The 26531-nt window shown below is 46.0% G+C and overlaps 2 protein-coding genes across 4 annotated transcripts; both read right to left on the minus strand.

The window, feature by feature from the left end:
- IL20 (interleukin 20) lies at window positions 1-7083 on the minus strand. 2 transcript variants are annotated; one of them, XM_014532507.1, is made up of 6 exons: window positions 7046-7083; window positions 3354-3541; window positions 3011-3073; window positions 2742-2894; window positions 1974-2048; window positions 1-699 (listed from the first exon to the last, which is right to left on the minus strand). In XM_014532507.1, exons 2-6 carry the CDS (start codon window positions 3510-3512, stop codon window positions 622-624), a joined length of 528 nt encoding a protein of 175 aa, XP_014387993.1. In that variant the 5' UTR covers window positions 3513-3541; window positions 7046-7083; the 3' UTR covers window positions 1-621. The 2 variants fall into 2 exon arrangements, with proteins under 2 accessions (XP_014387993.1, XP_005885344.1); XM_005885282.2 differs by lacking the exon at window positions 7046-7083 and adding an exon at window positions 3702-3852.
- Window positions 7084-17681: 10598 nt separating this feature from the next.
- On the minus strand, window positions 17682-26490 carry IL19 (interleukin 19). Of its 2 annotated transcripts, none has more exons than XM_014532508.1 (6): window positions 26456-26490; window positions 23978-24124; window positions 23758-23823; window positions 21698-21850; window positions 20277-20351; window positions 17682-18303 (listed from the first exon to the last, which is right to left on the minus strand). In XM_014532508.1, exons 2-6 carry the CDS (start codon window positions 24119-24121, stop codon window positions 18208-18210), a joined length of 534 nt encoding a protein of 177 aa, XP_014387994.1. In that variant the 5' UTR covers window positions 24122-24124; window positions 26456-26490; the 3' UTR covers window positions 17682-18207. The 2 variants fall into 2 exon arrangements, with proteins under 2 accessions (XP_014387994.1, XP_005885345.1); XM_005885283.2 differs by lacking the exon at window positions 26456-26490 and adding an exon at window positions 24245-24279.
- Between the last annotated feature and the right edge of the window lie 41 nt (window positions 26491-26531).

Below are 26531 nucleotides of genomic sequence, written 5' to 3' on the forward strand. Positions count from 1 at the left end.
TATCATGCAAAGAAAACTTTATTCGTAGAATACAATTTTTACCATACAGGATGCCACAGCTGGAAGATACACAAGTATAGGGTTGGGGAGTTGGGTGGGGTGGTCAGTAATTGTGAGGCACGTCTGTCATTTTTCATTGGAACTTCTTCCACAGCTCCCACTTAGTAACCATTGTTTCCATTGACAAAACCATTGTGGCAGTCAGTAAATACGTCCTTAATTTAATAAAAGTGACTACCCACCCCAGCCACTCGCCTAGAAGTTACAGTTTGTTCACTGTTTGAAAATATATAATGTGCCCGAGTCATAAATATTATCTACGAATTTTTAAAGACATGCACAAGTACAAAAATAAATAGATTAAATAGCAGAAATAAATAAATAAATTAACGAATAAATACATCCAACAGTACAAAAGATATCACCCAAATCTTATAAACCCATAATGTAGATTAAGAAAGGAAAACAACTACCATAAGGAAATAAATATTAAATAAGTAATATACACAGTGACCAGCACTAAATGATGAAGCAAAGAGATGGTGGTTTGGGGTCATGTCTCCACAGTTCTCAGGACTGGACTCGGCCAGAAATGCTGTCAGAGGTATCATCGCTTTGCTCCTAGCTCATCTCCCCCATCCATTGCAGGAGAATGTCTAGCTCTCCCAAAGCTTTCACCACCGCTTCCTGAAGTTTAAGCTGAAAGACACACAGTTATGTAATGAGCAAATCAAAACGAGACAGCATGCGCCCCAAGATTGATCCTCTTTTTTCATTGTCAGTTCTGTTGGGGATCACAAGCAGAGCATTCTTTTCAAGATGGAAGAGCTTGAAGAAGTTATGGAACTTCAAGATCTCACAAGAGGAAGGAAAATTATTGAGTCCATCACCCTGGTCTCAAATAGGGAAACTAAGGCCAGAGGGGTAGCAGAATTAGGACTATAGCCCAAGCCTCTTACATCACAGAGATCAAAGTAATGAAGCTGTGTTTTTTTAAAGGTGTGTGTGTGTGTGTGTGTGTGTGTGTGTGTGTGTGTGTGTGCGCGCGTGCGCTCATGCACACAGGGGTTGCTTACTCTGCATACTTCAATTGAACAAATATGTATTGTGCTAAGCACTGGGCTGGCTCGGGATCCAGAGATGAATTGTACATCCTCTACCCACAGGGCCTTAACAGTCTAGTGAAGGAGACAGGCAAAAGCAGGCAGTTAAAATGTAGTGTGGTGCCCGGCCGGCTTGGCTTAGTGGTTGAGCGTCGACCTATGACCCAAGAGGTCACTGTTCAATTCCCGGTCAGGGCACATGCCGGGTAGCGGGCTCAATCCCCAGTGTGAGGCGTGCCGGAGGCAGCCGATCAATGATTCTCTCTCATCATTGATGTTTCTATCGCTCTCCCCCTCTCCCTTCCTCTCTGGAATCAATAAAAATATATATTTTTAAATGTAGCATGGTGAATAAATGATGGAGTCCACACAGGACAACAGTAGCGGCACTTAACTCAGAGAGATAGCAGTACCTCCTTGGAGGTGATGTGTAGGCTGAGTCTTAAAGGGTAGAATTAGTCAGTGAGGAGTGGACTCCAGGCCTTCCTGGCAGATGTGCAAAGGCATGAGGTGAAAAACAGCCGGGGTGGGCACCGGTGACATTGTGAGTGACTGTTTTTGAGGGCATGTATGAGTGCATGCATGTTTGGAAGACTATAGCCTCTCGTTCGTGCACCTGGAAGATCACATGTCTCTGAAGTGACTTGATGGCCATTCCCTTTTAATTCTTAAAGCATTTTTCAGAGAAAGCACCCTTCTAAGCCTGCCTGGGTGTCCCTAGGGTAGAGCAGAGGGACAGACCACATGACTTCAGAGAGCTATTACCCTGAGGGCTACAGGATTTCTCCCAGTGTGAATACCCATCCCACTCATTTATGATCTCAGTTCTGAAAACACACTCATCCCAACCAAGGCCAAAATTGTATATACCTTTTTGAAGCGACTCAGAATCTGGTTGGATTTCTCCATCGCTTCCTCCCCACAAGGGCATGTCATACGGGCATGCTGAAAATAATGCCAAAGAGTGATAGGTTTTATAAGTATTCGATTATCTGCCATTAACATGAAGTAAGTGGGAATTCTACTCTTTCTATAGGTACTCCTTTCTCATAGACAAGTCTTATCAAACCTCATCATTTAAGATCATTAACCTAGTCATCAGTAGATCAGAAAACCAGCTCTTTAGGCTCAAACACAGAGCTCATTGCTTCTTTTTAGAAACAGATAACACTGAAGGAATTTGTGATCACAGTGTCATCTGGCCTGTACCCCCTACTCAGCTCTAGTCTGCCCCCCTCCCAGAGAGTCCCCATGGAAAGAAAGAATTGGATTCCTAGATCCTACTGAGGCCCTATCTTGATATTGAGTCCAATGGCCTAATGACTGGCTGCCTGGACCCCGGATGTACTAGTACACACACCATCAGATACCTCACCTTAATTTCGTGGATAAAAGATAATTGTCATTAACATCCAATAGCTAGCATTTTATAGTTCTTTAGACTTTTTAGATGGAACCTATACCCAAAAGTCAATAAAACTGAGTTCTTATTACCTAGTCACATGGCTCAACACAGACTATTAGAACTTTTGGACTCAGTTTTTCCATCTATTAAATGGGAGTAAAAAAAAGAGCTTGGTTGCTAAGTCATTGAAGCTGTGTACTAAGATTAATCCTTTACCCAAGACCCTTACTCACACAGAGCCGAAGGTCCTTCTTGATAGTAAGAAAAGAGTTGGCGAGACTGCTGAGCTTCCGGAGGATAAGTTTGTTAGAAGTCTGATAGTTTTTGAATACCATGCCCAGGTAGAGTCTCAGTATATGGCGAAGGAGGCAGCACTGATCTGCAGGCTACAAAGAAGACTAGTATGTTGGTGGGGAGAAGGTGGCCAGGGACAAGACTCAGAGTGATAGAGATGCCCCTGGCTCACATTTCCTCCCAGAATTCCTATGGGCCAAACACATACCTTTGTGCCTTGCGAAGACTCAGTTTTCAAGATTCTGAAGTCCATGATTTCATCTTCGGCTTGCTAAACAGAAAAAGACAAGACAAGAAAATGCCAGGTCAGTGATGGCTGTCAGGGTCTTAGACATAGAGACCTCTTATCCCCTTCTTGCCATGACCTTGGACAGTGTCCCTTTCCAAAACACTTTTAAATTATGAACTGCAGATGTTTCCTGGGAATGCATCCTCCTGGTAAGGAGTCCCCAACCTGTCTCTTTTTATGGTTACACTATTGGGGGACAGAGAAAGACAAGTAGAGAAGGGGAGAAGCAGTCACAAATTGGGAGGGTGCCTCCCTCACATACCATCCTGTCCCTTATCTCAGAAAATTCAGTTTGCATTTCTTGAACGTTTGTGGCGATCACACAGCTTCGCAAATGGAGTGTCTCCAGCCCAGCAGAAGGTGTCCAGAAGAGAGAAAACACAGCCAAGGGAAGGCAGAGGGGGAGACAAGAACTTTTCATCTTGTGCCAGAATCTGGAAACCACAGGAGCTAGGAATTCAAAGGAAAGAGCATGACTTACTGTTTTCCCATCTCATGCTTTCAGAAGCCCATCTAGTCACCAGGGACAGGCCTCCCCCAGATGTCTCTTGGGGGTGAAACCTCATAGCTTTATCTGACTTCTGACAGTCGATGCATTCATCTAACTTACTAAGGAAAACTGCTGAGCCTCCTCAAAGAGTAGCTTTCAGGTGCTTGTTCAAGGTCTGAGTGTGAGTTGGTGCTACAGGTCCCAGCTCTTTTATTCTGTCCCCATCCCAGCCCCATCGTCATTGCTCAGCAGGTAAGGCCTGGAGCAGCAGGCACTTGTAGTGAGTAGACAGAGGGTGACATCTCAGGGAAAATGTCAAAACTTGTTCGGGTGCGTTGACGTAAATCATCTTCCCTTCCAAAATGCCAGTGTAGCTCACCCTAGACCCGCAGGGAAAACTGGGGAAAACCAGAACTCACAGAAGCTGTTGCTGAGCCACCAAAAACACTTGGAGAAAATTGTCTCAATTTTATGGCCACCTCAGGGCAGAGAAGCTTAGTTCTGATTAGCATTTGTCTGAGATCAGATCGGTTATTTGAGGCTAGCACATTTATTTCAGCCCCGAAGGCAAAAGAAAGTCAATGACTTCATAATAATTCTATTGCCAGGGAAAGGCGAGATCTGATAGGCAATCATCCCAAGTCCACCTAACACTTCTCCACCCTCCTGAGCTGTTGACTCCCCAGCGCCCTCTGCAGGAAGACCTTAGTCAGGCACAACTGGGATGAATCCAAGAGCACACTCTTTGCTGGCCCTTTAACTCCTGGTGAAGATCAAGTGGGATCTCAAACACAGAGGAAAAAGGCAGGAGAAAACTGATTTCCTCCTGGGGTGAGCCTTGCTCTGTAGTGGCACTTTATAGTGTTTGCTGAGTTTTACGATGAAATAATAATGGGCTGGGATTAGAGTGAAGAAGCACTTACTTCAGGCACAAAATTTTAGGGAGCACCAAAAGTCTCAGAAATATCAATAATAATAAATTGAGATTTAAATAATCTTTTAATCGTTATATTTAATCCTATATAATAAAACCCTAATATGCAAATCAACCGAACGGTGGAACGACCAGTCACTATGATGCACACTGACCACCAGGGAGCAGATGCTCAACACAGGAGCTGCTCCCTGGGGGTCAGTGCACTCCCACAGGGTGGAGCACCGCTCAGCCAGAAGCCCAGCTCACGGCGAGGAGTGGGCCTAAGCCGGCAGGTGGACATCCCCTGAGGGGTCCTGGAATATGAGAGGGCGCAGGCTGGGCTGAGGGACACCTCCCCCTCAGTAAACAAATGTTGTGTACCAGCTCTCTAGTAGTTAATATTTTCCACATTTCTTGATTTTACTCCAAAATTTATTTAAACAGGAAACTTTGTCTCTAATGTAAGTGAAAAATTAGTATTGCTTGCATATATATATAAAAAATAGAGAAATATGCTAATTAACCGGGACTCTGAAATGGTTCTACTGGACAGGAGGTTGCATGCACAGCATCGGGGGTGGGGCAGCAGGGGCCTCCATGCGCCTGTGCTGGGGGAGATCATGATCAGTAGCAGCTGCAGCTGCTTTAAGGGCCAGAGAGGGAGGCAGGGCCGGATGGGAGGGTGGGCAGCGCGATTTCAAATCATGTGCTGGGCTCCTAGTATTATATAAATAACTAGAGGCCCAATGCATGAAATTCGTGCAAGAGTAGGCCTTCCTTCCCCTGGATGCCAGCACTGGCTTCCCTCCTGTACCTGGAACCTGGGCTTCCTTCACGGAGGGAGGCCCCTCCCACCTGCCACACCCTGTGGGGCTATCATGGGGCGATGGCTGGGCCCCTGACCAATCGCATCGGCCCCGCCTTGGCTGGCGCCAGTGGGTGTCATAGCGTGGTCCTGGATGGTCGTTCCACTGTTTAGCCATTTGATCAATTTGCATATTATGCTTTTATTATATAGGATAATACTTATAATCTTTTAATTATTATATTTAATATTATATTTATAAATTAAATTTTATAAATATACTTAATTTATATTAACATCAAAATGAATGAAAAATCCATGATAAACAAAATATCACTATTTTAAATAAAGACAGAATCTGACAGTGCCAGGCTGAGCCCTATTGGAACTCAAGACAGAAGGGAAGCTGAGTACTTCTATTTACTTAATATACACTATATGTTTTTTTAAAATACATTTTTATTTATTTCAAAGAGGAAGGGAGAGGGAGAGAGAGAGATAGAAACATCAATGATGAGAGAGAATCATTGATCAGCTGCCTCCTGCACGTCCCCTACTGGGGACTGGGCCTGCAACCCAGGCATGTGCCCTGACCGGGAATCAAACCATGGCCTCCTGGTTCATAGGTTGATGCTCAACTACTGAACCACACCAGCCAGGCTACACTATATGTTTTTATGTATCTTTAGTGATTAATTTTTCCCCAGAAGTACATATATGATGAAAATACAGGTGATGAGTCTTCACCAAGAAAGTAAAATTATAATAAATTATGCATGGGGCATAAATAAATATTTAAATTTACAATAATGTTGTGAATTGTAATATAGCTACTTTTAAAATTTTCAATATTTTTCAACTACTTTAATGTTTTGGGAAAATAACATACATAAAACACATAAAAACATATGTAATGGGGCGTACATCTTTCCTCTTGCCTTAGGCTCCCATATGCTGGGCACACACTGGTCATCATTACCACGTATTGAATTTTTCCTATGTACCAGGCAATATGCCATCATTACCAATTTTTCCTATGTACCAGGCAATATGCCAGGTATATTTTATATCCATGTCCACCTGAGATATTGCCAAATTGCCAAATGAGAAATAAACAAACTGAACCCCCCCAAAATCTGAAAGAACTCTGGGTTTGGAGGCAAGAGAACTGGGTTCATGTCCCTCCCTACAAGTTCCCATCAGTGTAGGTTGTTCCAGTTTGCCCAGAACCGAGAGACTTGCCAAAACACAGGACTTCAGTTTTAAAACTGGAAAAGTCACAGGTAAACCGGATCCGTGAGTCACCCTACATCTACTGGGCCTTAGGCAGGTCCATTCACCTCTGAGTTTTGTTTTCTCAGCCCCAAAATGATGATAACTAAACATACCCCAGAAACTTGTTTTGACATTTAAATAAAATAAAGCCTAATTTATACACCTGCCTATAATGAGTGATTGATTCGTTTTAAATAAAGAATGATGTTAGTTTGCCTTGAACATAGTAGGTGTATAGTAAATATACGATAAATTAAACAATTCAACCAGTATTTATTGAGCACCTACTGTCTTGAATATTGTGCTAGGTACTGAAGGACAAAGATAAACATGGCAATTCCCACCCTCCAGGGTATATTTTGTCCTAATGGAAAGGGCTCCTTTAGATGTGACCTTGTACACATCGAGGTAGATGACTGGCAGAACTGGGCTGTTTAGATGGTGTTGATAGATGGCAAGTTCTCTTACCTGAACTCAGAACCGGCTGTTGCTGCTGATCTCCTAGGAGTCTGTTTCAAAGCTAAGAGGCTTCCAATTATTTATAGATGTGTCACAGGAAGGAAGTGAGCTCCCATAGGTGAGAAGTGAAACTCCCTTGGAAATTCTCTGGTGCATGGCACTTCCTCCCATCCGAAGACAGTTTAATTGCTGGCTGGATTACCTCAACACTTCCAAAAAGCACTTCTTATGAGGTTACTGGTTGTAGTTATTGGATAAAAGATATGCTCTTTTCTTCTGGTTTCTTTCTAAAGATAATTAGATGACTGAATTACAGAACTGTAAGAGAATTCCAGGAGGTGTTTTTGCCCTCCTTTAATTCCAATTTTCCTTAACCAGGCTTCTCCCCAACCTCAGACATGGTGGGCTGCCTCCTGCTGTTCCTCCTTTACTCTTGCTACTCCCCCCATTTCCCTCCAACCATGGCCACCCTTGTTTCTCTCTATTCAGTATTAAAGAGTGGGCCCCAATTCTTTATTCCTAAATGACTTTATTTTTAAATATATTTTTATTGATTTCAGAGAGTTCCCCCCATTTCCCTCCAACCACGGCCACCCTTGTTTCTCTCCATTCAATATTAAAGAGTGGGCCCCAATTCTTTATTCTTAAACTACTTTATTTTTAAAATATATTTTTATTGATTTCAGAGAGGAAGGGAGAGGGAAAGGGAGATAGAGGCATCAGTGATGAGAGAGAATCATCAAGCAGCTGCCTCCTGCATGTGCCCCAACCGGGAATCGAACCTTGACCTCCTCGTTCATAGGTCGACGCTCAACATTGAGCCACGACAGTTGGGCTATTCATAAACTACTTTAAACCACGCCGACCTCTTTCTTCTCTGACTTCCAATAGCAGATTTTTCTTTGGCACGTGAAAGAGTGTAACGTTGCCTTCTGTTTCATGGGCCTTCGCCTTTTCTCCCCGAGGACGTGGAAAGATTTTCTTATACAGGGACTAATCTATCCAGTTTAATGTTTAAAAAATTTTTCAAGATGGCAGAGATTATTATACTATGTCCCTTTTCAACTTATTTTCTACTCAATATCTATGACTCTAAAGTCCTGTATTTGAGTCCCAGGATTCCACAGTTTAGAGAATGACTTTGACATATTATTTCATCTTTTTGGATTGCAGTTTACATATCTGTAAAATGAGAGCAATATTTTATTTTATAATATTTTATAAAATATTGTACGTGAGATAATGGATAAACTCCTTTCCAGTTCTGACATTCAATGCCACCATGATTCTTTGTCATTCTGCCTTTTGGATCAGAGCACTCTCTTTCATGTCTTTTAACGTCTCCTAAAGTTCCTCAAAATGAAGACCATAACTTTTCATCCTAATGTTTGATACACATTAAAAATATGTGTGAACATCTAATCTAAATATCTCTTGAGCTCATACTTGTTTTATTCTTTTTATTTTATTTTATTTCTTATTGTTGATACTATACAGGTGTCCCCATTTTTCCCTTCTTTGCCCACCTCCTACTACCCTCCTCTTCCCTCTGGCCATGACCACACTGTTGTCTGTGTCAATGGGCTATGCATATATGTTACTTGGCTCCTTCGCCTTCTTTCATCCAGTCCTCTACTCTCCCTTCCCCTCTGTCTTTTTTATCATTGGTGATAAGTAAACAATTTCTCTTGATCAGCCATAAGTGATTAAAGTAAAATTGAAAAACACGATCTGACAAGAATACTTAACATCAAGACTTTCAGGAAATATAAGCAGTACCCATGCCAGTCAATTCCTTTTCATTAGCCAAGAAGAACCCAAATGCGTTGTGTTAACTTACTTGCAATGATTAATTAAATGTATTCATGTTCAATCCCCCCAATTTAACTTGAATAATCAATTGTCTCCTTTTCCTATATCAAAAGGCTTTATTCTTTTAAAATCCATTGAATAGATCCCATTCCATTCTCCGTACAGACAGCAATTTAGTTCACTTCTGTGCCGAGCCAGCATGGCCATGGGTGAACCTGAGAGGGGGCGGTGAAGGATTTAGAAAAGACAGACAAGAGATAAAAGCTAAGGCTGGGTGGGATCATGCCCTCTCTGATGGAGAGACAGCACCTTGGCATGTAAGCCAAGTCTTTATTTTATAGCCAGATTCCACGAGACAAATAAGGGTGTGGTCAAGATGTTAACAATGTTCTAATCTACTCAATTACATGCACCTGAACTCTCTCATCACTCAGCCATGTGGGACCACAGGTTTGGACCATAAGCTCAAGCTTACAACCATAGCCTTTGGCTATAATTGTGCTGGGAGGGCTTTGCCCTTCAAGCTGGGACTTGCAAGTGGCTTTGCCCTTCAAGCTGGGACTTGCACGTGGCTTTGCCCCGAGAGGATCATGCCCTCTCATTAATCCCAGGTTGAACCTGTCCAAACGCTGAAGCCGCTCTCCACACACTTCCTCTATAAAAGTTTTCCTACCTCACCCTAACCATTCTCTCTATCTCCACCACCAATTCCCAAGGCAAAAATGATTCCTCCCAGAAAGAGATTTAACTATAGCCTCAATTAGTGGTAGTAGAGAGTGATGTGGGTGAACTGAAGAGCATTTAAGTACATTTTTTTAAAAATAGAGGCCAATTAAACCTGTAGGAGGAATCTAGGATAGTAAAAACATAGCTAGACTGACCACATGCATTTTCCATCTGTGTAGGTCAGAACTATCTGATATTGGCACTGTCATATGGTTCAACCTAACATTATTATTATTATAATAATGTATAGATTTTCCTGAACCTGGTACCTGGGGTAACTATTAATTACTCTGTACACTATAATCATTTTTGTTTGTGCTTAATTGTACTTTATTCTTACTTAAATATAACCATAAAAAATGAAGAGTTCATTTGTTAAGGGCAGCTGATAAAAAACACTATGTTTAATTATGTCGGCTGAAACTCAGAGTGAAGGCAGAGCCATGCCCTCCTGAGGGCACAGGTCAACAGACTGGGACACCACTCAGTCTGACCTTCCCGCCCAGTGTTAAGGGGATGGATCTCATGATGTTGCCAGGAAATCAAGGCCCACCCAGATGTGATATAACTTCCAGTTATTCGAGTATAAATAAATCTGCTTGCAGTGCTGAGGCTCTCTCTGTCTGTTCCTCGATTCAGAGGGCAGATGCCACACCCGGCCCAAGCTTCTATTCTATTTTTGTGTCTGTCTTTTCATTTTTCTTTAATCCCAAAAGCGCCTCCTACTTAAACGAACCGGTTCACGTCTCTCTCTCCATGCGGGACGCGGAGAAGAGACCCCAGCCCGGCATAAAAACATAGCTAGACTGACCACATGCATTTTTCATCTGTGTAGGTCAGAACTATCTGATATTGGCACTGTCATATGGTTCAACCTAACATTATTATTATTATAATAATGTATAGATTTTCCTGAACCTGGTACCTGGGGTAACTATTAATTACTCTGTACACTATAATCATTTTTGTTTGTGTATGTGTATGTGTGTGTGTATATGTATATATATGTATGTATATAAATGTATGCATATATGTATATATAATATATAATGTATATATAGTATATAACATATAATGTATATACACTAATACATATTTAATGTAGATATTATCATAAAATCCCACTAAGAACATAAGCTCCTTGAGGCTATAATTGTGTCTGCCTTACCACCCCTATATTACAAACACCTGGAATGGGTCCTAGTCTATGGTAAGTTTTGGATAAATGTATGTTGAATATATTGTTATTTCCATGGGACAGGTATTTTTTTCCCTATGAGACAGGTCTTATAACCCAATTTTCTGACAAAGAAACTTAAGCTTAATGGTTGAATGGGTTGCCCAAGTTCACCCAGCCAGTAGTAACGGAATGTACTAAAAATATAGCCTGTCCTCCTACCGTTGATGTGAGGATAACCAGCCCCGGGGGGCAACATGAAGATTAAGGTGAGTTAGTGGCAGAATAGAAACTTCCATCTAAGTCTCTTAATTTTTAATTCATTACTCTGTGCATTAAACTGTGTGTCTTCAGGGACAAGAGGACCTAGAAGAGCAGTGGGAATGGGGGTGCCAGGAAACGGTTCCTCGTTCTATTTCAGGGCCTACTTATAAGAGTCCCAACAGTCTGTTCAGCTAGAAGAGACTACGCATCTCATCTGTCTGAGGCTCTGAAATTCACACTGAATCTACAATAATAGGAAGAACCTAGCACTTGCCATCATCCTCCCAGGAATCTGGAATCACTGGGGTGATTCTATCCTATCATAAGCAATACCCAGCTGCTTGAGCACCCCTCTGCTAGGCAGGGCACTTTGGGGCAGTGATGGAGTCCATGAAGCAAACAATGAGTTGTTGCAACCTGTCCTCAAGTCCTGAAATCAGAAGGTTTTCAAACTTTCCAATATAATGGAATTCACTGCCTCCTTGGACAATTAATGTTAATCACATCATGTCTAAGAACCAGTTCATTCAGCACTGCAGATGATTACCGGAAATGGTGTTGCCCTGCCAGTGTGGCTCAGTGCTTGAGCATCAACCCAGGAACCAGGAGGTCACAGTTTGATTCGGATCAGAGCGCATGCCCAGGTTGTGTGTGGGCTCGATCCCCAATAGGCGGCATGCAGGAGGCAGCCAATCAGTGATTCTCTCTCATCATGGATGTGTTATTTTTCTCTCCCTCTCTGAAATCAATAAAAACATATTTTTAAAGGTATATGGAACATATAAAACAATCTCTAATTTTTTAAAAAATGGTGTTACTATTTCATAATTCTCAACTTTTCTAATCTTATTTCCCAGAAACACTGTTGTGGGAACTAGCCAGTGAGACAAAGCAAAAGGCGCCTGCACCCCAACGAGGCCCTGGGCCAAGTCCCTGCTAGGGGCGCTTGCAGCTTCTGTGCGGCCAGCCAGGCTCCATTCTCCCTGCTGCTCAGACACCCCTCTGACAGGCTCGCCTGCAGTCTGTCCTCCCTCCGTCACAGACTCTTCCCAGTGGAGGACTGTCCCTTGACCCTGTCCGAATCTTGCTTCCCTCATGCCAGCAGGATCCCTGGCACACGAATCGCTTGGCCTTCCCCAGGCAGCTGTGAATGAATGTCTGCTTGTGAGTGGCAGAAGCAAACCCTGTGAGTGGTAGAAGCAAACGGCTCAAATGAGATGGGGGGGCTGGGGAGATGACGTGGCCGGGGCGGAGAAATAAGTGCATTTCGTGAGCACACGAAGCTAACTTTAGCAAGTGGGGTTTCAAAACTGGGGGTCAGCCTATAACCAGTGCCGGGTAATTATAAAGATAAGCTGGGCAGAGGAGGAAGGAGAATCCCTTCTTAGGAAATAAACTCAGCTTCCTCACCGGGGCATTTTGGGGCCGGAAACAGTTGTCTAGAAACCAAGGAAGCCCGGCCACTCCTTTTTCCCCACGGCAAGTCGTGAGCTCGAAGTTCAGCGTTTTCCCCGGCTCCATGGAGGGCATCATCGTTGCTGGCATCTGAGCTGCCTGCCCCGTTGCATCACTTTGCAGGGAAACCCTGGCATCCTCGTTCTGAGGAGGAAGAACCTCCGCTCGCTGGGAGCCTTGCCTGGCAGCCCTGCCACCTCCCTGCAGGGCGGGGATGGGCGGAGCAGCGGACTAGCAGGAGCGAACGTACTTTTCGTACTTTTCGGGTTCCCTGTGCTCAAAGCCAACAGAATGAGTGACGTCATTTCCTTTTCCAGCGTTTTTTCCATCTTGCTCTGTTTAACCAGCTCAACTTGCTGTCATTCTTTCTCCAGAGAATTCCTGTAACTTAGCGGAGTCCCCAGAATTGGCCACTTCCTCCCGCTCCAGCCTGCAGAGTGGGAGCCCCTGGAAAATCCTCTCCCAGACATGAAGTCTGGGAACAAAACTCCAGCCTTAGCCTTGAATGAGCACTTTCCTCACCTGGGAGGATGGCCATCTAGGCAATTCCTTTCCTTTCAATTCCACAAACAAGCAAGGAGACTCTCCGTGTGCCGCACCGAACAAAATGGCCCGAAGGTACCAAAGTGGACAAGACACGGGCGCTTGGGACCTCAGGGGACAGACCCTCTAACGCAGGGGTTCTTAGCCTGGGAAAGGGGGATGGGGAAAAAAATCCTTTTTGGGGGAGACCAAGATGGCGGCATAGGTAAACACCGGAGACTGCTGCCGCAAACAACCACTTCAAAAATACAACTAAAAGACGGAACGGACATCACCCAGAACCACAGGAAGGCTGGCTGAGGAGAGACTCTTCAACTAGAAGGAAAAATAACAGCACACCGAGGCTCAGAGGAGGCGCAGTGTGGAAAAAACTCAGGTGCGGAGGTGCGCGCGCAAAGCGGGCTGGTGGCTGAGAGCGCGGTTGTCGTTTTCGGTCAGGGGGGAGTCTCAGACTCTGAGCTCCAGATACGGGCGAATCGCTGGGGACTCGGACCCAAACGGGAGAAGCGGGAGTGTCTGGCATCAGTTGGAAGGCAGCTTTCCCTCCGAGGTTTGCAGCGGTTCCGGGGGTTCTGAGAAGCAGAGCCTCTGGGAACAGGACTGAGGGCACCATAACGGCTCCCTCCGCCCGCCCTGTTGAGCCCGCCCCGCCCAAGCCCTGCGCAGAGCCATTTGCCGGATAGCCTCAGGCAAAGGCTAGATTAGCACCTCCCCAGAGGACAGAAGTTTTCCGCGGCAGACACAGCTGATTCACACAGCCAGTCGGCCTGGTGGTCAAATCCCTCTAGTATTAACTACAACAATCAAGGCTCAACTAGAACAAGACTGCGCACAAAGACCACTAGGGGGTGCACCAAGAAAGCATAAAAAATGCGGAGACAAAAAAACATGACAGAAATGGAGGATATAGAGCTAAAAAACGCAATTTTGAGGGCTTGCAATAAACTTCTGGAGAGCCTCACGAAAACTAATGAGACCCTCGATGCTATGATAAAGAAACAACTAGAAATTAAGCATACACGGTCGGAAATAAAGAATATTACACCCAATAGCAGACCAGAGGAGCGCAAGAATCAAGCCAAAGATTTGAAATGCGAAGAAGCAAAAAACACCCAACCGGAAAAGCAAAATGAAAAAAGAATCCGAAAATACGAAGATAGTGTAAGGAGCCTCTGGGACAGCTTCAAGCGTACAAACATCAGAATAATTGGGGTGCCAGAAGATGAGAGACAGCAAGATATTGAAAACCTATTTGAAGAAATAATGGCAGAAAACTTCCCCCACCTGGTGAAAGAAATGGACTTACAGGTCCAAGAAGCGCAGAGAACCCCAAACAAAAGGAATCCAAAGAGGACCACACCAAGACACATCATAATTAAAATGCCAAGAGCAAAAGACAAAGAGAGAATCTTAAAAGCAGCAAGAGAAAGAGACTCAATTACCTACAAGGGAATACCCATACGACTGTCAGCTGATTTCTCAACAGAAACTTGGCAGGCCAGAAGGGAATGGCAAGAAATATTCAAAGTGCTGAATACCAAGAACCTACAACCAAGAATACTTTATCCAGCAAAGCTATCATTCAGAATTGAAGGTCAGATAAAGAGCTTCACAGATAAGGAAAAGCTAAAGGAGTTCATCACCACTAAACCAGTATTATACGAAATGCTGAAAGGTATCCTTTAAGAGGAGGAAGAAGAAAAAGGTAAAGATACAAATTGTGAACAACAAACATGCATCTATCAACAAGTGAATCTAAGAACCAAGTGAATAAATAATCTGATGTACAGAATGAACTGGTGATTATAATGAATCAGGGACATAGAAAGGGAATGGACTGACTATTCTTGGGGGGGAAAGGGGAAAAATGGCCCGAAGGTACCAAAGTGGACAAGACATGGGCGCTTGGGACCTCAGGGGACAGACCCTCTAACGCAGGGGTTCTTAGCCTGGGAAAGGGGGATGGGGAAAAAAAATCCTTTTTTGCTTTTTTCACTAACCTCTGTTCAAAGCATTTCCTTCCATCGTGAGGCTGGGAAACAAACATAAACCACAATAGTATTCGCAGCACCTGTGAACCTGTCCCTGCTAGAAATACAGCTATTTGGTATCCTATTCCAGCTGCTTCAGACACCCCGAAATATCATTATGTTCCTCACAACTTAGACATGTCAGTAGTATATAGGCCCACTGCTGTCATTCTTTCTCCAGAGAATTCCGGTAACATAGCAGGGTCCCCAAAACTGGGACACAGAGAAGTTAAATAGCTTACCTGAAGTCACACAGCTCAGCAGCAACAAAGCCAGGGGCTTCCAAACCAGGCAATCTGGTGCCAGAAAACTACAACAAGCATGTCAAACTCGCGGCCCAAGGGCCGCATGCCTCGTTTATTTGGCCTGTGCTAGCCTTTGAGTTTGACATGCTTGACCTACAGTGTCGACAACAATGTACACATGTTGACGCTCAGAATGGGCCAGGCACTGAGGTGAAAACATTGTTCACGCCTTCTCCTTTACTCCTCATAATAAGGTAAAGGCCACCCAATTAAATGGATGAAGAAGTGTGAAGCTTAATAAGTTTCAACGACACACTTAGACTCATACAGCTCTAGTTATGGAACTGGGATTTGTGAAATTAAACAAGGAAGTCATTAGACTGAGGTGAGACTATGCCATGGCAGCCTGATAAGCAAACTATAACCTAAGCCTGGAAATGCCTCAAGTCATGAAATCAAGGGCAGCCAGTCCCTGACAGCCACTCGGGCTTTGAGCTGTAGCCAATCAATGTCCTTTCTTGGCTTCTGCACCTTCTCTCTCTGAGTCTTTCTCCTGGATCCTGTGGGCAGAGCGTGCCTTCTGGTCCGGCACTGCCTGATTCCAATAAACACTGATTTGCTCAAATAAACTTGTAAAGTTTTTGATGTGCCTCCATTTACCTTTTAATAGTTCCAAACTCAGAGAGTCCTGCTCCAAAGCCTGGGTCCTCAATCAGGATGCAATGCGGCCTGCTCATCTTGCATGCATGATGGGAGTTTGGGAGAGGAGGAGCCTTACTGGCGGAAGGAGCTGTGCCTGCACGAAGGGCGGGTTGTTACATGGATGGTTGTAGAGGAGGAGGAGGGGAGAGGAGAGGGGAGGAGAGGAAGGGGGAGAAAGAGGGGAAGAGAAAGAGAGGAGGAGGAGGGAGAAAGGATTATCTCTTGCCTGCCTACCTCACTTTGCCCACTTCCCTTGTCTACCTGTCCTTTCTCTCCGTCCAGACTTGAAGAATGTGCCCTGACTCTTATAGTCCACAGAGTTGTGTTTTTGGTTTTGGTGTTGTTTCTTGTTTGTTTGTTTATTTATTTATTTTTATTGATTTCAGAGAGGAAAGGAGAGGGAGAGAGAGATAGAAACATCAATGATGAGAGAGAAGCATTGATTGGCTGCCTCCTGCATGCCGGTAGGCTGTCCCCTACTGGGGATCCATCCTGCAACCTAGGCATGTGCCCTGACCAGGAATCAATCTGTGACCTCCTGGTTCAGAGGTCCACACTCAAACACTGGTGGTGTTGTTTCTTGTTTTTGTTTTCACAGAGTTGGTGCTTAATAAATACCTGCTAAGGAGCCAAGTATAAAATTCTTTCCCAAACCATTTCTTCTCCATCCTCCATCAGCTCCCAGCAGCACCCTTGAGAAATCTAGGGCTCACCTTTAACCGCCAAGGTGCAGGGGGAGGGAGCCCATAGCTCGTGCAGGACTGTGCCAGGCACTCAGAGGTGACCTGCCCCCATCAATTCAGGACAGAAGCTCTTCACACTACACCAGGCAGCCTCCCCCTGCTGGGGTTACTGTGGGGGGCAAGTGGGTCAGGGGCTTCCCCTCCCTTGGTGCTCACAGAATCACATTGAGACTGGTGTGTTACCTCCATTCTACAGAGGAGGACACGGAAACCTAGAGACATACGTAATTTGCTCAAAGTCAATAGGATTGGAACCAAGTTGTTCTGACTTCAGGGATCCTGCCCTGTCCACTAACTCTCCTTCTCAGGTAGAAATAAGAAAGGATGCTTCGGCCAACCGGTCACAGTAGAGATACCGACCCAGAATGGCGAGTATAAAGTGCTTATTTCAGCAACTGGCACGTGACAGATGCTCAGTGTCAGTTGTCATTGTCCTTAACCATCTGAGGAGGGTCCATCTAGAAGTTGGTGCCCATTTTGGCCTCTCTCCACTGTAGCCTGGGCCCAAACTCCTCTACCCAGGATACCCCAGCTTTGTCACCATGACAACCATCCCTCTGTCAGAAACACTCTTCTCTAGCCTGACATATACACCCATGGAGACTTAGGGTCAGAGAAGATGTTTCTAGGTTGAGAGCAGTAAGAAAGAGAGGACAGAGAGAGACAAAGACAAAGTCAGGCAGAAAGAAAAGGCAACGACACAGAGAAAGAGGAGGAAAAGCAGAGTGATGTCCAGGTCAGAAGCCCTCCATCCATCTTCCCGATCCTTATGCAGAGGACAGGGTGCTGGATGGAGACTTTAGAGACCCAGTTTGGAACCCTTCTCTAGTCTCATCCCTCTCTAGGCCTAGTTATGTTCTTTAAGGCCCCATTCATTTCTAATAGTTGCCATTTATGATTCCTTAACTGACCCTTCCCCCCACCCCAATCAGAAGACACTTTCACTAATTGATTAAAAAAACAGAGTTTATTAAGAAAAATCAGTCAGTACAATATGCACTACAGGATATCGCTCAGCTCACATCACAGACATGGGATAAACACGCTCACAATAAATTAGGGGGAAGCCAGCCCTTTTCCTCCAGGATGGCCCATGAGACATTTCAAAGGAACATATTTCATTATAAATATGACAGTAGACTAGTAGGTTATTTCAGGTGGGGTCAGACAGCATGGGACTCCTGACTACTGGGTGAGATCCGTCCAAACCTAGATTTTGCCCTGCAATCCCTCAGCCCCAGAGGAGAGAATTCCAAATCTGCAGAGAAGTTGCTTCAAAATCATGCTGATTTGCATTAAAATGGGGTCATCCCCATCTCCCTGCCCTTCAATGTAGGCCAAGCATGTCAAACTCAAAGGTTACCACGGGCCAAATAGACGAGGCATGAGGCCCCCGGGCCACAAGTTGGACATGCTTGAGGCTGTCTCCTGGAAACCTCCCAAGCTGTCCACCTGGGCAACCAGATTCTCTGTGTCAGGCGGCAGGAGTTCCTTGATGATTCTTGTCGATCCAGGCCAGGAAGACGTCCAGCTCTCCCAGAGACTTGAGGGCAGCAGACCTGACCTCCAGCTGGAACCAGGGAAACCATGAGAACCTGCCTTTCAGACCCTGTAATCGTTTCAACCCACTATCCCCATGTTCTGGTCCCCACGAGGTTTTCTTTTAATTCAGTGGTTCTCAACCTGCCTAATGCCGCGACCCTTTAATACAGTTCCTCATGTTGTGGTGACCCCCAACCATAAAATTATTTTTGTGGCTACTTCATAACTGTAATTTTGCTACTGTTAATATCTGATATGCAGGATGTATTTTCATTGTTACAAATTGAGCATAGTGATTAATCACAAAAACAATATGTAATTATATATGTGTTTTCTGATGGTCTTAGGCGACCCCTGTGAAAGGGTCGTTCGACCCCCAAAGGGGTCGCGACCCACAGGTTGAGAACCGCTGTTTTATTAATTCAGTTATATTTGCAGAATATACAGACCCCAAATAATTTTCCCAACAGGCAACCCAAATTGTTTGCCACAAACAAGCAGTTTCATCAGTTATATTTGCAGAGTATACAAGACCCCAAATAATTTTCTCAACAGGCAACCCAAATTGTTTGCCACAAACAAGCAGTTAAAGCATCTCAGAAACTTATCAAAATTTAAAGTTATTCATTCTTTACCCCTTGTTTTTCTTTTTCCTGTTTTTTAAGTAGAAATCTTTATTGATTTCAGAGAAGAAGGGAGAGCGAGAAAGAGAGAGAAACATCAATGAGGAAAGAGAGACACTGATAGGCTGCCTCCTGCATGCCCCACACTTGGGATCGGGCCCACACCTGGGCATGTGCCCTGACCAGGAATCGAACTGTGAGTTCCTATTTCATAGGTTGAAGCTCAACCACTGAGTCATGCCAGCCAGGCTTTTTCCTGTTTTTCACAGGGGAAAAAAATGCCTTTCTGGACAGTTCTTTTGCTTATTTTCTTTTTCAAATTAGCTTTAAGAGATCTCGATCCCAGGGTACTGTGCAGTGAGTAGGGAGAGCTTGTTTTCCCTACTGGACATATGAAAGCACCAAAGTCCCTAAGAATCAGTGTCCTACCCAAAGTCACACAACCGGTAGTGGGACTAGAACCCAAGTCTCCTGACCTCCTCTACCTCCTCTTCAGCAGACTAAAAGTATGTCCTGTAGAGCCAGAAGGCATGGGATCGAGTCCTACCTTCACCACTTAGTTGCAATATAAACTTAGTTAAGTTTCTTAACCTGTTTGTGCCTCAGTTTCCTAATTTGTCAAACGCCGATAACAGCTCATCTCAATGTTGTAAGCACCAAATGTGTTTATACCTGCACTGAGCTTAGAACAATACTTGACTCATAATAAGAGCAATAGGACTCTTAGCCATTGCTATAACATTATCCTATGGGACCTCTCCATAAGGAACCAGAGCTCTAACAGCTCTCCCCACCTCCTTGCTATTCCAATGACTAGCATCTCTAGAGAGTGTGGTTGAAATGTGGAATCTCGGGCCTCATTCCAGACCAATGGAGCCAGAATCTGCATTTTCACAAAAATCTCCAAATGATGCACATAAGAAGCATCGCTTCCACCTCCACCTGTGTATGAGACATGCACCCACCACCGCATGAGCAGCATGCTCTTCTGCACCACACAGAATGCTCATGACCATTACTGGCCACGCTGACACCTGGCAGGTAACCTGCTTCATGCATAACAGCTTCCAATTCACTGGAGATCTCGCTTCCTCTGGATCACCCCCATCTTAAGCAGTATGTGCTTTCCCCCAAAACTTAACACGGGTTAGATCTGATATGTGAGGGCGTAAGAAGACAGTGGAGGGGTGTGGGGGAGGGGAGCCCAGGACCTTGGCAAATCAGGTAAGACCAACACTCTCTTTGCAGGCACACACAGCTCAGGAGACCTGCAATAAATACTTGTTGGTGAGTGGATGAGTGTGAGTGGAGTGGAGGCAGAGGGTGGTGCACGCCCACTTGTCATCCCCATCGTCCCCCTCTTCTTCCCCGCCCTCACCTGATTGTAGTTGTCATGGATGATTCTGGTTGCATTGGCGGCTTCCTGCCCGCAGTGACACAACCTCTGCTCCTGCTGATAAAATGGAGGCAGCACCCGTGAGAGGACCTTCCCATCCTGGCCCACCCTTTCAACCGCCTCCCCTCCTAGAGTGATGTTTCTCCTTCCGCCCAAGGTGAGCACCAGGTAAATAAACTCGGTGTGGAGCAGCAGGGGGAGCAAGGCCTGTTTGTAGAGTCACCCTGTGTTTGACCAGAGCTTTGGCTTCCTGTGGGTTGACAGACTGGAAGCGTCAGGGGAGTAGGTGCCAAATCCGTCTTGTCCCCACTCTGAATGCAGCGCCCCACAAGGCAGGCACCCAATCGATATTGGTTGGGTTCGTTAATTAAATAATTGACTCGATGAATCTTACTGTAAGTGGGACAGGGGTCATGATTCCTAAGTTTTAGACTCTGACACACAGAGGTGAAGTAACCTGCCGCCAAGCCACACAGGAAACCCTTGGTGGGGGTGGGGCTACAGCCCAGGGTCTCTGCTGTCCTACGTTTTTGTTGGTTTGTTGGAGTTTGGTTTTATTTCTGATGTTTGATTTTAATAGATAATAATGAATTACAGGGGATCCTTAGGGGAAGGCTATACCGGGGACCTACCCAGAGGTTATGAAAACCCCAAAGGGCCAGAAACAAAGACAGCAGGGGGGTGCCTAGGACAGTGATGGCGAACCTTTTGAGCTCGGCGTGTCAGCATTTTGAAAAACCCTAACTTAACTCTGGTGCCATGTCACATAGAGAAATTTTTTTTATATTTGCAACCATAGTAAAACAAAGACTTATATTTTTGATATTTATTTTATATATTTAAATGCCATTTAACAAAGAAAAATCAACCAAAAAAATGAGTTCGCGTGTCACCTCTAACACACGTGTCATAGATTCGCCATCACTGACCTAGAATAAGCCTAGAACGCCCCTCTCACAGGCCAATCCTGGGGTCACCTAAGGGATACTTTGACATAAGTGGTCACCCCAGGAGGACTCTCCTTAGGGAAACTCGGGTCTGATAAGGTGTTGGCAGGGAGGACACCTGGGCAAGGAGTGACCACTGGAAGAGGCTCCTGACAGCCTGGAACGCCCCTCTCACAGGCCAGTCCTGGGGTCACCTAAGGGATACTTGACATAAGTGGTCACCCCAGGAGGACTCTCCTTAAGGAAACTCGGGTCTGATAAGGTGTTGGCAGGGAGGACGCCTGGGCAAGGAGTGACCACTGGAAGAGGCTCCTGACAGGTCTCCCCATGGAGGATGAGGGAGGGGATGTCCTTTGCCTTAGGGAACCACGTGAGAAGGCGACTGGGGCCAGCACATCCCGGGCTCTCCCCAGCAGACAGCGCGCAGATGCTGGGAGTGCTGATGTGGGGACTCACGCATTGCTGCAGAACCTTCTGCATGTAGAGGAAAGAGTTGGCGATGCTGCTGATTTTTCTCAGGATCTGGGGGCTCAGCTCCTGGTGGTCCTTGAACACCCTGTCCACGTAAAACGCCAGGAGGTTCTTGGTCACACAGCACACATCTAAGGGCTACAGATATGAATTAGAGAAAGCCCAGGGCACCCACGGGCTACAGCTACGAATCAGAGAAGTCCAGGGTCCTCTCTTCTTTGTTATCTTGGAGACCAACGTGGCCTATTTGATTGAATAGGAGCAGCAAGGACCAAGATAACTAAAAATTATTTTTTTAAATTCATATTGGTTTCAGAGTGTCCATCCCTTGGTACACTGAAGCTACTTATGATGAAGGCACTGAGGAGAGATTGTGGTTCACCCACTCTTTGTATAGGGCCAGGAGATATATGAATAAGGGATGGAGCCCAGTCAGAGACTAGATTCTCTCTACAGCATCCCCAACAGGTCACCACTCAGTTCTGTTTAGACCCCTCCAGGAACCAGGCATCTGCCTTTTGAAAGCATCCATGTCTGAGCAGTTTTCCTGAAAAGCACTTCCTTACATTGTGCAGAAGTCTGCCCCTCTGTAACGTCTCCCTTCGGACAACCTGGATTTATTCAATGGCTGTTGCTTGCCAGGCATATTGCTGGGCACATATTCCTTCTATCGCAATGGCATTCCTTCTATTGCAATGCTCGGCTCTCCTCCAGTCTGTCCGTTCTAAACCGCAGGGATCATTTGATGGGACTGGGATGTGCAAGAATGGAAACTGACCGCTGTGGCAATGCTGCATCTTGGCAGGTCCGCAGCTGGCAGAGGGCAGATCTCTCTAAGGAAGGGCTCCTGAACTCCCAGAGCACAGCTCAGAGCAGCTGGCCAGGCTGTTTCCTTCTAGCAGCCTGACATCAGTGAGTTACTCTGCAGGAGACTTATAGCTCTGAGTTTGAGGAGGGAGGGATCTACAGCAGAGATAGAGCCTTCATCTTCATTAGCATTAATGCAGCAAAACCTCCTTGGCCCCAGGGGTAGCTTTTCCTGGATGGCAAACACTACTTGCCACACACACACAAAAATACTCTCCTGCCATCAGTCCTGCCAGTTCCCTTAACCGAAGGGGCTAAAGTGGCACATCTCTTTTATCAGGAAAGAAAAGAGGGAGACAGAAATGTGATAAAGCCCAGCCGGCATGGCTCAGTGGTTGAGCATGGACCTATGAACCAGGAGGTCACGGTTCGATTCCCGGTCAGGGCCTATGCCTGGGTTGTGGGCTCAATCCCCAGTTTGGAGAGTGCAGGGGGAAGCCTATCAATGATTCTCTCTCTCTCTCCCTTCCTCTCTGAAATCAACAAAAATTTAAAGATTAAAAAAAATGTGATAAAGACCTGAATCCTCATGGACCCTTTTCTCACATCCCATCAGCTATTTCTAGACCTTGAGAGAAGAATGTGGAGACAGAGGCATGAGACGTGGGGCTCTATTCCTGGCCCACCAGGAACTAGTCATTCTCCCTCGCAAGGTATCAATTGGGTCATTTGAAAATTGTGGTTTCAGAATAGGTAATCTTTAGGGTCATTTCCAGCTGTGATATCTAATGAGTTTCTTGTACAGCTGGCTGGAATAGTAGTCAGTAAAAGGATGTCTGCGGCTTAAGGTGATTCTGGAAGCTTTCACGGGGAAGCCGGGAAAAGGAGCAATGACCTACAGGCTGAGTAGGCTTCGGGTTAGTGAATAAAAGGAAGGAAGGGGGTCCGCCCCCTCTGGTAACCGCTACTCTGTGGGTTTATATCTAGGGGGATATAAAACAAAAAGCAACAAACAAACCTCATAGATACAGACAACAGAATGGCAGCTCCCAAGGGTTCAGAGTGCCTGAGTCATGAGTGTGCCCTAATGTCTCTGGTGATTAATAAAAAGCTGGGAGCACTTAGAGGACACACGAGATTAGGAAAGAGACGGGGACGGGGTGAGGATTTCTTTCTCAGCCCAGGGCCGCTTCACCGGACAAATAACAACACAGGCAAGAGCAGACACAGGCCAGTACCTTGATGCTGTGCAGGGTCCCCGATGTGGACAGGATGGTGACATTTGGGAAGGTGTCCTTAGCTTGCTGGGGAGGGAAACATAAGAACAAACGCACGTGAGGAGCATCCCATGTCTTCCGGAGACACGAACAAACAATGAGCAGGTACTTCTTCTTCATGTTTGGATGTAAGGTCAGGCACGCGCCCTTGCCCACACCTGCACCCAGAGCCCGTACTCACGATGGTTCCTTTGATGTGTTGGAAGCTCTCTCCTATGTGGCGCATGTCCATGGCAATCAGACATCTCCTGAGACCCCGGGCGTGCGCTGCGCTCAGGAGGAACACTGTGCCCAGGAGCCAGAGGGAAGCCCGCTGTGCCTTCATGTCCTGCAGGAGGGGTGGAAGTCAGCTGCCCGGCCCGAGTGCAGAGGTCGAGAGAGACCCCTGGTGAGCTCCCCCTTGGACGTCACAGGGCAGACCAGGCAGCCACCAATAGAACAGACTCACCGCCCCGGCCTGTGGAGTCCAGAGGCATGTGTCTCCTCCCCTGGCTTTCTGGACTCAGTTGAGTGAGCCCTCCTCCTACCCCCATGCTCCCCCGGCCACTCTAGGAAGCACAATGCAGTGCGCTTTCTCTCAAGTCCCAGGGATTGTGACTGTGAGTGCATATCACTCTATTATGACTCAACACAGCTCACTTTGAAAAGCATTGTTTTTAATCAATTAAATAGGAAAAACAGGGTTGTAATATGTCCTAGGAATTAGGCAACAGATCTAAAAAACCATAAGAGCACATTTATGTGGTTTCTTTTATTTGCCCCCAAAATAGGCGACACCCTTTTATTAACTGCTTAAAATCATTATTTGACGCCAGCTATGAAGATGTCACCTCCAGGGGAAGATGGGAAAGGAAGAAGCAAGCCGTCTCCTAATAACTCATTAGCCACAGGGAAGAGAGAGGGGAAGGCTGCCCCTGCCTCCCCTCTGTCTCCCACTGCGCCGGGAATGTGAGGGCCATGGTTGAGCTGGCCAGTCCCTAGGCAGGGCCAGACCCTGAGATGCCTTCTCACCCTTCAGCACCGTCTTTCTCTGCCTTTCTCATGTAACCACTTCCAGCTGGTGTGTGACAGCGGAGGAGAGGGAGGCACCCAAATCGGAAGCCAATTAAGGGGCGGCAGAGCGCCCCACCTCCTGCCTTTAGTGATAGTGGCTCCAACTATAAAGCACAGACATTGGTTCCAGAATGTGAGCCGCAGCTGTTCCCATACCCGACCACCACTCCACAGATCTCCCTTTGGGAGTCCCGCGCTCTTTTCCGGAAAGCCAAGAAACAGCAACTCCTGTGTAGAGAGCCATTTCGCCTTATCTCTCCTGGACTCAGCATCACTCCCGGTGAGAGAACAGGTGTCCAATGAGACCTCACCAAGCAGGGGGCATTCATCACAGAGCTTGGTTGCTCCTTTTCCAACTTCTCTCTCTCTGACCAAACAAGAGTACAGACCCCACTGGCAGGGATGTCTGTAGGTCCCCTCAGCGCTCTCTCCCCTCCAAAGGCAACTGGGCTGCTTCTAGAAAGCCAAGTGACTAGGAAGGGAGCACAGTTTTGCTTCTGACAAGGTAACTGTCAGAAGCAACGGGACAGTCCCTGCCCGGCCCCAGCTGCCAGGAGGCCCCGGCATCTTGTGCAGGAGAAAGATGCCTCCCTCCGCTTGGCAACTCCAGACACCTTGGCAGATTGAGATAAGAGCGGTAGCTAATGTTCGTCATGCATGCCACAGGTGCCAGGCCCTGTGCCAGGCGTTTTCCCTAATTATTTCATGCTCACAACCACCCTATTTCCACTTTACCAGAGGCGACTGAGACTTAGAGAAGGGAAGGAACTTGCCCAAGGTACGTGGCCACCAAGTAGTAGAGCCAGAGGGAGAAGGCAGGCAAGCTGGCCCTCGACCCTCTGTCCTCTACATCATCCCACTGACGGCTCTGTCCCCTGGAGGAGCTCAGCTGGAGATCCCCACAGATGCCCTCATACCAGCCAGAAAGAAATGCACTTCTGATTGGATAGACTAAGCTACAGATGCTCCTTACAGTGAACAAGATATGTAAGCCCGACCGGTGTGGCTCAAGGGTTGAACCAGGAAGTTACAGTTCAATTCCCGGTCAGGGCACAGGCCTGGGTTGCAGGTTTCGTACCCAGTGGGGGTATGTGTAGGAAGCAGCCAATCAATGATTCTCTCTCATCATTGATGTCTCTATCTCTCTTTCCCTCTCCCTTCTTCTCTGAAATCAATAAAAATATATACTTTTAAAAAAGATATTTAATACTGCAAAGGATTTAAAAGAAGATATATTATGAAGTGCCCAGCACAGGCCCTAGAACAAAGAGGTTATAGTAAACGTTAGATTCTCTCCCCTTCCCTTTCTCCTTTCCTTCCTTCCTTCCTTCCTTCCTTCCTTCCTTCCTTCCTTCCTTCCTTCCTCCCTCCCTTCCTCCCTTCCTTCTTCCATCTTTCCTTCTTCCTTCCTTCCTTCTATCCCACTCTCCATCTTTTCTTATTGAGGGTAAGGTACCAGAAAGTTCACCTCTATATTGAGTCCCAAGCACCTGGGACATCCTTGGCCACACACAATGATGGCAGGCCACCTCTCTGCAGCTGTAAAGGATGAGGGTGAGGATGAAGATGAACAAGAGCCTGAGATGGAGGCTGGCAGGAGGCTCACCTGTCCCTGGATGCTCGGGCAGCTCCTGTGTCTGCTCTCTCGGTGCTCTTTGCCACGCAGAAAGGGCGGACCGCTT

Source organism: Myotis brandtii, unplaced genomic scaffold, assembly GCF_000412655.1.
Source record: "Myotis brandtii unplaced genomic scaffold, ASM41265v1 scaffold898, whole genome shotgun sequence".
NCBI classification, from domain to species: Eukaryota; Metazoa; Chordata; class Mammalia; order Chiroptera; family Vespertilionidae; genus Myotis; species Myotis brandtii.

Coding starts and splice junctions, on each gene's coding strand:
- IL20 (XM_014532507.1), bottom strand. CDS start 3,512: ATGAAAAGTTCTTGTCTCCCCCTCTGCCTTCCCTTGGCTGTGTTTTCT. Junction 3,074..3,353: donor CTGAGATAAGGGACAGGATG/GTATGTGAGGGA, acceptor TTTTCTGTTTAG/CAAGCCGAAGATGAAATCAT. Junction 2,895..3,010: donor AGTCTTCGCAAGGCACAAAG/GTATGTGTTTGG, acceptor TCTTCTTTGTAG/CCTGCAGATCAGTGCTGCCT.
- IL19 (XM_014532508.1), bottom strand. CDS start 24,121: ATGAAGGCACAGCGGGCTTCCCTCTGGCTCCTGGGCACAGTGTTCCTC. Junction 23,824..23,977: donor AACACATCAAAGGAACCATC/GTGAGTACGGGC, acceptor TTCCCTCCCCAG/CAAGCTAAGGACACCTTCCC. Junction 20,352..21,697: donor AGAAGGTTCTGCAGCAATGC/GTGAGTCCCCAC, acceptor CCATTTTATCAG/CAGGAGCAGAGGTTGTGTCA.